Below are 11,858 nucleotides of genomic sequence, written 5' to 3'. Positions count from 1 at the left end.
CATTTTAAAATTCAGAGCCTGAGACACAGAGGAGTTAAAAAACTCAGGCAGTTAAAAAATTGGGAAGTTCTTTTGAGCCTATCCAAATCCACTGTGCAGCAACAGTAGTTCCTTGCCTATACGCTGTCCTCACAGGGGATGGGAGAAAGCTGATCACCATCTTTCCTTTTTAAGATTGCCAAGGTCTCAGTGTTTAAAACACAGAAGGCCAACTCCATCACCTTGACCTTCTCCATTTTGGGAAGATAGAAAGTGATCTTTTTCCTAATCAGTTTTAAAAACTGACATTGAAGGACTCACTGAAACATGAACCCCAATCCAACAAATCCTCCGGGATGCTTAAACTGTCAGGTCAGGATGTAGCTAATTGCCCAAACCCGCAAGTGTGGATTGAGAAAAGGAAAGGTGTCAGTGGTTCTGCTAAAGCAATTCAGGGCCACGTCACTCTTGCCCCTGAGCTTTTTGTTAGTTTACTTTTCTTTTTTCCTCTTATTTACAGAGTACTTCCAATGATAAGCCCCTTACACATTTTCTCACTTGAGCCTTGCATTTGACTTATGAGCCAATGGCATTGGAATCCCTATTTAACAGGAAAGCTGAAGCTCAGAAATATTCACAGACATAACAAAACACACCCAGCAGAGCAAGTGAAAGAGGCAGGGCTTAAACTCTGATCTACCTGCCTCTAAGTCATATCCATTTAACCACTCTACTATGCTGTCCCCAACATATACCCCCTGCTTGGTATTCTCCCCAGCTTGTGACTTTAGGCTGAACAGATCCTGAAGGTGCCATGACTTCCTACCCCAAGGGTCACTTTGAGAATCATAGGTTCTGTGATGGCTTCTGCCCCACATACCTCGTGCTCACTCTTGTCCTGTTAACCTCCTCCTCTTTAGAGCTTTTCTCAAAAAGTGCCCTGTAGCGATCCCAGGGGTGCCCAGTTGGACTGTAATGGACATGTCTTGCTTTGTCAGGCTCTGCTCCACCTAAGGAGTGCACCTATCTACTAAATTCTGAACGTGGGCCTTCACCTGCTGCTTTTCTAGAAACTAATCTTTAAGAGAAAATCTTTTTAGGCTATCGAGCAGCCATTGTCAGCACTCAGAATGCAGAATGCCAGTCGGGTCGTGTTAACTGAGACAGAAGTTGAATTAAAGAAATTGAAGAAGTGGGTGGAGAAGATAGTTCCCCAGCAGTCACTGCAGCTTTGGCTCGTGGCAGGCCCCTAGGGCTAAACAGCGAAGGAGAACCCAAAAGGCTGATTTCTCTCACCTTTCAATCACATAGAACATCCAAGGTGCAGCTGCAGTAGGAAAAGTGGTGACACACAGTCTAGAAAACCCTCGCTGATGTGTTAAAATGTTTGCGAACCTATGAAATTCCAATTTTGGAATCAGTTCCTACCCTATTCTTCCAGCCCTCCTTTAGAGAATTTGGGGAAACCAGCCCATGAGTGACCGTTAGGTATTTCCTGGCAGAGGGAGTGGTCGAACCCGTCCATGCTTTGAGTCCCTTCTGTAATCATTTCTCTCAGGTATACATCTAAGCTCTGAAAAGGTTCTTGTAACCACAAGCAATATGCAGTTAGCTGGTTTAAATCAAATATTTTCTCTGCCATGATTCATGACTTTCGGGCATTACTCAGATTGGGTTATTTCAGGTTTTATTTCCACAGGCTTATTCATTTCCTCTTCTGAATGCTTTCTTGCTTTATTATTATTTTATATATGATTTTAAAATAGCAATTATTGATCATTTTTATTTCATAGAGGTGCTGGATGTTCCAAGTTCAAAGAATGACCCTGAGACCACAGGACGGTTTTGTTAGTAGAAGCGTCATTTCCAATAAAGTTTCAGAACCTCCTTTTTCCTCTTCTGGGCTTTTCAATAGATGATTTGAAGACCTCTTGGAGTTGTTTTCTACGAGAAATACTCCTCTTTGGCCTTAAGACTTCAGAGTCCTGAGAACCATGCCTCATTGTCTAGCCCCAAACGAGACTAGGTTTGGCAGCCAGGAAAGTGTCTTTCATCCATGCTGCGCAGGCAACCTCCGGACAGTAACAGCCCCGCTCCTTCCTTGAATTTCTTTCTTTTCTCGCCTTTTTCTTTCCTTTTTTGTTCCCTCGTACCTCCTCTTTTTCCTAGCCCACAGACTTTCTTTCCTTTTTCTTTTTCTTCGCAGAGTTTTCCTTCTAGGTTAAATAGAAGCAGCTAAATTTAGAATACTTTCCAGCACAGTGAACATGATGTTGACCTTCAACATCCCTCAAGGACGGACATCATGCCCATTACCTCATCCTTCTTTCTCATTCCTCATGAAGCCCAAGCCACATGCTGACCTACTTTCTCCACGTAATGTTGTCCTACTTCCTCTGAGAATGTGCCCTCTGGTATTTACATCCTAGAGGTTTCTTTTGTGGTAGCAAGGCATCTAGGATTATGACTAATGGAGCTTGTGAGCAGAAGGGGCTCTGTCTTATGTCACCTTCACCATTGGAAGCAACTGATCCTACTCTTTATAGTTTCTATCCCTCCCAACCATTCACACAAGCCATCGCTGTGACCATACCTCGTGCTTTCCACCCCTGAGAAAGGGAGGGGAGTGGCTGCCAAACTGCCATGCCCCATCCTAGGAGAAGAGACTCTTCAAGAGAAACATTTTGGGTTTGGTTTGGGTTTGGTCTAACTAGAAAAGTAGAATGTGATCCCCTGTTAATATCCTGCTGGAGAACACAGCCAACAACCAATATGTAGTGGGAAAATTGTAGTATTTTGGGGGGAAATATCATATCTGAACCTAGGCAATAAATAGTCAGTTTAAAATGAGCCTCCTTTCTACCTTGAATATTCCCAGGGTTGGGGAGAATCGAGGATTAAAGAAGAAAGAAAAATGTGCTATTATTCACTAATCTCGACACTTTTGCATGCTTTTCTTTTTCTGTGCTTGTTGCATGCACTTATCATTAATTATATCAATAATAGAAAAGAAACAAAGCATCATATTTGTGGTACAGCTGTTTAAAATGATTATTTTGAGAATGGCATTTTTCCAGCACCTTTCCCTAAGAATTTCATCAGCAACAGACACTGACTGTACTCAGTTAATCATTCTTTGCCTTAAATTCCCAAAAGGAATCAGTTACCTCCTTGATGCCTTAATTACAGCTGACTCAGCTCATTTGGAAAGTTTTGATATATGCTCCTGACTTGTTTAGAAGCTGCAATGTTAATTATGATAAATGTTTGAAAACCAAAGTCAAATCAAAGGATCCCTGGGCTTGGCTTTCCATTGTCAAAAGCCAGTTGCGAGATGAGTAGTTAATTCCAGAGATATGGCTATGCTTTCAGTGTAGTTATGTCTTTTAGGACTTGTTTTGGATTTCAGAAATAGGGGGAGTTTCAATGATGATCGGTGCTTTCATTTGTTTTGTAAGCAATTAGGAGGGAAGGAACAGGTCCAAGTCAAACCTTTCATCTGTGGTCTGGCAACTTAAGATTCTCAAATAGAGAATTGATTCAAAGAATCCACAAAGATAAAAAGGTGCTCTTCATGCTGGCCATAAGGCATTTGGATTAGACAGAAAAGAGTGGTTGCTGCTATAGTGCAGAATAACTACGGAAGCCAAGTACCTGCTCTGTCAATGCTTCCCCATTTGCCATACACCTCTCTTTTTATCTTCCTCCTCATCCTGTTTCCTTTCCACCACTTTCTCTTCCTTCAGGGAGGTTCAGAGAAAAGGCTTCAATTCTCCACAAGATTGCCAAGAAGAAATGCCAGATGGATGAGAATGAGAGGCAGAATGGGGCTGCCAATCACGTAGGTGAGTACAGGGAGACCTCTGTCCCATGCCTTTCCTGCAGTGTGTGAAGGGGAGTAAAGAGCAAGACTCAGCATGGGCACCCTTGACTCAGTGCAGACACAGAATCCTGCAGCTCAGCCCTTTACTGAGTGTCAGAAGGGGTCTACTTCTCCTGATGGGTATAGGGCATAGATAGACACAGTGTGTCACCTACTCTAAGGGAACTCCAGGAAGAGTAAATGATCCTATTAGGACCTTGAAATATAACCAGCTTCTAACCAGGTATCTCCCTTGAAGAGTAGAAAATCACTTTATTTTAGGGATTCCACATGAAGAAGACACACACACATATACATATCTGTCATTTAATATTTAACAAAAAGTGGGACAGTACCCCTTCTGAAATTCTTGTCTGGTAACCTATGACACTGCATACAGCACACCCCCTGACTTACCAGATGGTTCCCTTGGTCACTCCTAACTGAATGGCAGAATCCGTGCAAGATGACACTGCCTCCCCTTTCTTACGAATTCAGCAATACTGGCCCAGGTCTCTTCTGGCTGACTTTTTCTGAGCTATATGACCAGATAGGGACATTCAGGCATCTTATTTTAACATGGAACATGATGTTCCTTCTCTCCTGTCTATAACCATAATATAGCTCTCTAATTCTAAATTCAAACTAAATTTAACCTAATCTGAATCTATGCTATAAATGATGCTATTGCCCAAGAAACTAAAATTATCTGCAGGCAAAATTCAACCGTGGTGTACTCAAAATACATGATACTCCTTAGAAGAGTTTCTGCCTCTCCTGTTATTCTGACTTCTAGCTCAGGGAAAAATCATTGACTGAGAAAACAGTCAAGATTCTATTGGGTATGAAAAAAAAACTGGAAGGACATAAGCTAAAGTGTTAACAATAGTTACTTCTTGGAGTTGGGTTTATGAATTACATATTTTTTTCACTGCTTCTTTATGCTTCTGTGAGCTTGGACTAATTTTTTTTTAATGAGCATATTTTGCTTTGTATTACAAAAATGCAAAGCCATACCACAAAAGTCTAATTGCATAAGTTTAGTTATACTTGTGATATTTAAGCTCAATTACACAACCTATTTTTCTGTACCACTTTTTGATTTCTCTCTTGCACAAGGAAGAAGCTTGGAGCACAAGACTTAGAGGCCTGGGTTCAATTCCAGTCTTCCTCCTAACGATTGGCTGACCTTAGACTTGGATGTAACCCTCCATGAGGAGATAAAATACATAACTCCAAGGATCCTTCCAGGGTCTCTGAACAACTTTCTAACTAAAAAATAGTGTGTATCCAAAACCCTTGCTTTTCAAAGGAAGCTCAGATATATTTTCACATTTTCTTTGATGATGAGACCTCAGGCCGGCATGTAAAAGCACTTCATAAGCTAAGACGTGCATATTAGGTTAGATATCATGCCTGAAAAGTTGTTTCTTCTCATCTGTTCACATCTTTTCTTGGACATCTTAACTCCACTTTGGTACCCAGTATCCTGTGTTGTTAGAGTCAAGTTTGGCTATTTCAGGCTAATCCTAAAGTTGTATTACTTCAGCCAATAAGCTCCTCCAAATAGAGTTTTTATATTTCCCCAGGTACATAGTATTTTTTTAGTTTAAATAACTGAACCAAGCATGCTAGGATAAACTGGCATTTCCACACACAAGAGAATATCACATTGTCACTACTGAAAATATGAAAAGATAAAATAAATTTGACTTTCTATGGTTTTCCAAATATAAATATATTTATGTCTCTATATTCCACAACAAAATACATAAATAAACTTAAATACTTTCCTATGATTTTTGAAATTTGGTCACTTCAAGCACAACAATTTTTATGTAACTCTCAAATTATTTTCCAGTGAATTTTTCCAGTGACATAAATTTTAGTTCTTCTGAAGTTGCTAGAGGTAAAAAGCATATTTTGATACTCTGTGAGTGGCCTAATACTGCTCCTATCTCATACTGATGAGCATGCTGGTACTCCTGGTGACCCTGACACTGAACTACACAGCTTCATTGTCTCCTGAAAGTCAAGACTTGGCCCAGCTCAGCCAGAGGGCCTAGGAGCCTTTTAACTTCCCTCCCCCTGAAGTCATGGCAGACTCTGCTGGTGCCTGACCACTGATCACCTGGAAATGTTCCTATGAGCCCTATAATAAACAAATCTAGTTCAAGGCAGGTACCATTATGAGGATCACAATAGCTTATGTTTCTTACTTGCTTGCTCTGTACCAGGCACTGTGCTAAGTGCTTTGTATGCATTTTATTATTTAATCTTTACAGACAGACCCTTTGATTGTGTTATTGTTATTGTTGTTTTTGTTAGTAATTGTAATAGTAGCAGTAGTAGCAATAGCAGTAGTAGCAGTGGTACTATTGTCATTATCACCCCAATTTTACAGATGAGAAAACTGAATCTTGGAGAAGTTAAGTCGCTTGCTAACAGTCACACAGCATAAGTTGTAGAGCCAAAGTATGAACCCAATCTATCCAAAATGCCTAGTGTCAAAGAGCTCCAGTACTTCACCATTACCCTGGACTCACTTCTCAATGTCCAGAAGAAAACTTGCATCTGCACTTGCTGACCCATAACATCACTGTATCCAAATGTCTCCTTCAGGAATGATACAGCCTTTGTCTCCATTACTTGTTCATCTCCCCCTTGCCTTGCCTGCAATAAGATGCCCAGGTGTGGAATGTGCTGAGTAGCATTCTCCAGGCATTTTGTTTCCCAAACCTGCCCTCCCCATGGCCACCGACGCACTGGCAGAGCCTAAGATAATTAGAGCTGGAAGCAATAGGCCTTGGAGATCAACCGGTTGAATCCCCCTCATCTCACAGATAAGGGTCCTGAAATCCAAAGGAAGGAGTGGACTTGCCTAAGGTGACAGCCTGATATGGTAGAGCAGAGCCTAGGACCCATGTCTCCTGATACCCAATATCCTTTCTAAAATGTAGTACAAAAGAAAAGATCCAGCTATAAATACAAAAGAGAGAGAGAGAATGAGAGAGAGAGAGAGAGAGAGAGAGAGAGATTGAGAGAGAGAGAGAGAGATCCTGGGTGTAAACAATAGTGTGTAGACTGGGTATGGTGTGGCTAATAAACATCTGTGTTCCTGTTTTTGAATGGCTAGATGGTAAATTTGCCTAGTCTAGAGAACACTTACCAGGGGAGCTGATAGGCCACTCAAGTTAGGACATCAGGCCAGAGTGAGAAGTCAGAGAGCTACTAAACAGAGCTGGAGGGCCAAGTGTGCCAAAAAAGCATGGAGAAAATGGTAGAAATTCTTTGCCTTTTGTCGAAACTCCAGCCCTGGGCCTTATCACCCTCAGAGACCACTATCTTCTTCTTTGGTCCAACATTTTAGGATGTTCTTTCCAATGGGCTCTTATTCCATTAACTCCATTTGCTTTCTTTGTGTGTGTCCAAATTATGTCACAGAAAAAATCGAGCTTCCAAACAGCACTAGCACGGAAGTCGAAATGACGCCATCCAGCAATGCTTCAGAACCTGTTCAAAATGGAAATCTCTCCCACAGCATTGAAGCTGCGGAATCCCAGGTATGGCGTTTTTCATTGCCCTTCTTGGCTGCTGTTTTTTGATATCCTAACAGAGCAGTACAGACTCTACATTCTCCTTGGAAGCCCCAGCTGCCAGCAAGGGCAGACACAGGTAGAGTCTTATTCGTCCTTGTGTGTTTTTCCCAGCACCAGCCCAGGGCACCACATGCATCAAGCTCTAAATTTATTGAATAAATACACATATTCTCCAAATCACTATTTCTCTGGGTGAGGTTGGAAGACTCATACATCAAATCTCCCATGGATAAAATTGCAGATCTGGCCGTACCCCAGACTTGATGAAACAGAATATCTTGGAAGCAGCACCCAGGAATCAGCATTTTTAATTAGCTTCCTAGGTGGTTCTTGATGCATGGTAAAGTTTGATAGCTGCTGTGGTCTAATCTTTGCTTTGTGTCTTGAAGGTAAGGGTTAAGTAACAGAGAAACCACAGCCATCACACCTCGGTAAGCTTGGTTTGGCCTTTCCATCCCTACAGCTCAAATTAATCAATACTGTCCAGTCCTATCCAACCTTCAATGGTGTAAGCAATGGATAGCTGTTTGACCTAATAGTTATAACACTTAACATTTACATGTACTATGTGCCACAGATTCGGTACTAGGCACTTTACATATGCTATCACCTTTAAAACTGATAGCCAAAGGTATCGTCATTTAGTATCTCCATTTTATAGTTGAGAAAACTAAAGTTTAGCAAGATGAAGTAGTTCATCAGGATTACCTAACTTGTAGTTAGTAGAGCTGAGATTTGATTTCAGGTCAGTCTAAATATAGCGCCTGTACTGTTTGCACCACACAACTCTACCTCACAGTTACTCCAAAAAGTAGGCAGAAAAAAAAAGTAGGTGGTACTTGTTAGACTTCTGGATCTCATCCTGATCAAGTAAACCAGAATTTCTAGAGCATAGCACCCCAAACTTGCACTTTAATCAGGTATTGTAGGTCAGTTTTTCTCAAACTTTAATGTGTTAAAATTCAAATTCCAGTCTACGGCCACGCCACCCTGAACAAGCCCGATCCCGTCTGATCTCGGAAGCTAAGCAGGGTCAGGCTTGGTTAGTACTTGGATAGGAGACCACCTAGGAAAACCAGGTGCTGTAGGTGTAAAAAATAAAAAAATAATTGTAAAATGACAAGGTCCTTGCAATCTATGAAGTCAACCACGGATTGCCTCGCCTAAAAAAAAAAAAATCAAATTCTGATTTGTCAGGTGTTAAGTGGGGCCCAGAGCCTATAATTCCAAGAAACGTGCAGGCGATTCCAATGCTGCTGGTCCAAGGACTACACTGCATACCACTACCCTAATGTCTGAGATCCACTTTGCTAGATAGAATTTTCCCAATAAGCTGAAAAGTTACACAGTGCCCACTCAAATTCTCTCATCTATCCAGACAACAGTGAGTCTATCCCAGCATTCTCTTCTCCTTTATACCAGAATACACTTTACAGCAGAGGGAGTCTGCTCTTCTTAGAAAAAACATGCTAATTGTTGCCTGTTGCCATTATTCCCTGAAGGAATATGCAAGGAAAGTTTCTTCATATAAAGCAAAGAATAAAGATGTTGAGCACTTTTTCACTGGACATGTGTATGTCTCTTATAGAAAGCTACCTATTCAGGTCTTTTGTGCATTTTTTTATCAGGTTTTTGTTTTCTGTGAGTTTTTTGCTATATGAGTTCCTTATATATTTTGGGTATTAACCCCTTCTCAAATATATGGTTTGCAAATATTGTCTCCGGTTCCATAGATTGCCTTTTCATTTTGTTGATTGTTTCCTTTGCTGTGCTTTTCACAGTGTAAACATATAATAAGTCATCATATTGTATACCTTAAATATATAGGATTTTTTATTTGTCAATTACACCTCACTAAAGCTGGAAAAAATAAAAAACTAAAGGAAAGGATAAAGAAATGGTTGCATTTTCTGCCCTGTCTCCTCTGCCATCTGGGCTCTTGCCCACCTGCCCAGAGCTTTGTGTCCCCCTTTGAGGGTGAGCTGGCAGAGTAGTTTATGTCCACATGGATAAGCAGCATGTGGCAGCAGGAGGCAGGCCCCAAGGACATCTGGTTGCCCTTGTGGATGGCATAGTCACAGGTGTGCAGAGGGTAGCCTAGTCTCTGTGCCTCTCCATCTGGCAGGCAGAGGGATGTCTGTGCCCCGCACAAGGGAGCACCTTGCTTCAGGGGAGTAAGAGAGTCCCAACTGATCCCTCTCTGAGCAGAGTTGTGCCCCCAGGGAACTGCCAGAGGAAGAATTTGACCCTAGCAAGGGAAAGTATAAAAGCTTCACAGAAGACATAACATTTGAGCTGGGTATTGATGGGTGAGTAGGAGTTTGTATCTCAGAGAAGGAGATGGCTGAGATGACAACATGTGCAAAGATGTAAAACCTTAAGAGGGTGATTCATCACGTTTAGGGATTGGTAAGAAGGCCAGTCAGACTGGAAACTAAAATATAGCATGAGGAGTGAGGACAGAGCTACCAGAAAAGGTAAATTGGGCTGAAATTCTTCAACTGTTCAATCAGAAAAATCCTAGTGTTCATCTAATATGTGTCAGGCCATGCACTGGGCACTGGATCTGCCCACAGCATCTAACAGAGCAGAAATACTGCAACTACAAACCAAGACATAACTCTAGATGGCCATAAGGACCATGCAGAAAATAAAGCATGATGGTGTGAAGGAGGATAAGTGGAGAGGCTCCTTTAGGTTGGCAGATGAGGGAAGGCTACACTAAGAAAGCGGCGTTTGGACTGAAGGTGAACTTCAAGGAGCCAGCCAAGGGAACAGCACCCACAGAGGCAGAAACGAGTGTGGCTTGTTTGAGGAACAGGAAAGTCAGTGTGGCTGGAGAGTGGGGAGAGAAGGGACAGAGGATGGTGGCAATGAGGTCAGACAGGATGGCGGAGCAGACCTGGCCCACGTTATCAACTATGATAAGGAAGTTGACTTCTTTCTAGGGCAACAACAAGCTATCGGAGGTTCCCAGATGTGATCTGCACTTGTAAAAGTTCCTTGGGCTGCAGTGTGGAGATTAGATTGGGGACAAGAGGTTATATAGCAAGAGTGGGGCAAAGAGGTCACTGCAAGAGTTGAGCTGATGGTGGCACAGACCAGTGCAATGGAAGTGGGGTAAGGAGAAGTATGTGGATCGTGAAGGGCACGATAGGTACCGCCAGGTGGTCCGAATTTCCCCTCGGTGGGAAAAGGGAGCCACAGAGGGTTTAACGGGAGCAGGGGCAGTGGCAGATTTGTGTGATAGGAAGATAGCTCTTTCAGAAAGTTCCAGAAGGGGCCACATTGGAAGAAGACTGGTTACAGGACAGCGAAGTAAGAGCTTGTTGGTTCAAGGATCGGCAAACTAGGTTCGTGGCCAAATCTGGCTTGCAGCCTGTTCCTGTACAACCCATGGGACAAGAATGTTTTTACATCTTTAAAGGTTTGGGGATTTTTTTTGGTTTTTTTTAAGCAGCAGCATATGTGACAGAGACCATATGGATCACAAAGCCTAAAATATTTACTATCTGGCCCTTTACAGAAAAAGTATGCCCACTCCTAGTTTAGACCATCTGCATTCTTTCGAAAAAAAAAAAAAAGAAAGGAAGAAAGAAAAAAAGATGAGGAAGCTCTTCCTGTACTAATATGGAATTATCTTCAATATGTGCTGTTAAGTGAAAAAGGCAACATGCCAAATTACATCCAGTATACTATATTTGCGTGGGAGAGGGTGAGGAGGAAAATAACATATAAGCCATTGCTTGGCATGCTATTGAAGAAACTGGTCATGCTGCTTACCTGCAGAACAGGGGTCTGGGTAATGACCCAGATGGAGGAAGGGAGGGAGGTATTCAGTATGCAGCCTTCTGTAGCTTTTGAATTTTCAACAAGTCCACTGTATTACTTTTTCAGAAAAAAATGCGACGACAACAAAAATAATAGTGGATTAAATTAAAACTGAAGCAGTAAGTTTAGTGATTTAAGAGCAGAGACTTTGGAGACAGACTCCATGAATTCAATTCCATGATCTGCTACTTACAAGCTGTGTAACTTCGGATAAGTTACTTAGTCTCTCTGTTCTCCATTTTCCTTCCTTGCAAAAGGGATAATAACAGCACCTATCTCGTAGCATTGTGGAGAGTAAGCATTGCATAGGTGTTTGCTATTGTTAGCAATACTTAGTAAAACTTTTTTAAAAATGGCTATCAAGATCCAGATGACAAGGCCTTAGACCAAGCTTTGGCTGTGATGTGGATGGCAGTGGCTGGATTTAGAGCTGTTTCTAAATTGAAAAGATTTGGTAATAAATTGGTCATAGAGGACAAACAAGAAAAGAAAGTTGTAGATAATGCTGAGGTATCCAGGCTGGGAAGACTGGGTGACAGTGTAAATTAGGGCTATGATTCCAGAGTTAGAAAAAGATGTGACGTTAG

At 41.7% G+C, this 11,858-nt stretch overlaps 1 protein-coding gene and 1 pseudogene across 1 annotated transcript in view; both read left to right on the top strand.

Moving 5' to 3' along the window:
- The window catches only part of SLC24A2 (solute carrier family 24 member 2), a 216,844-nt gene that overhangs the window by 177,339 nt on the left and 27,647 nt on the right, over nt 1-11,858 (top strand). Inside the window, exons 6-7 of the mRNA XM_023533734.1 lie at nt 3,726-3,824; nt 7,286-7,404. Of these exons, the coding sequence (XP_023389502.1) occupies nt 3,726-3,824; nt 7,286-7,404 (218 nt within the window). The remainder of the gene's footprint in view (nt 1-3,725; nt 3,825-7,285; nt 7,405-11,858) is intronic.
- On the top strand, nt 8,413-8,531 carry LOC111743255 (annotated as a pseudogene).

Source organism: Pteropus vampyrus, unplaced genomic scaffold (genome assembly GCF_000151845.1).
Source record: "Pteropus vampyrus isolate Shadow unplaced genomic scaffold, Pvam_2.0 Scaffold109, whole genome shotgun sequence".
Taxonomy (NCBI): domain Eukaryota; kingdom Metazoa; phylum Chordata; class Mammalia; order Chiroptera; family Pteropodidae; genus Pteropus; species Pteropus vampyrus.
The sequence above is the reverse complement of the archived record's forward strand: the minus strand, read 5'-3'. Positions and strand labels throughout refer to the sequence as shown.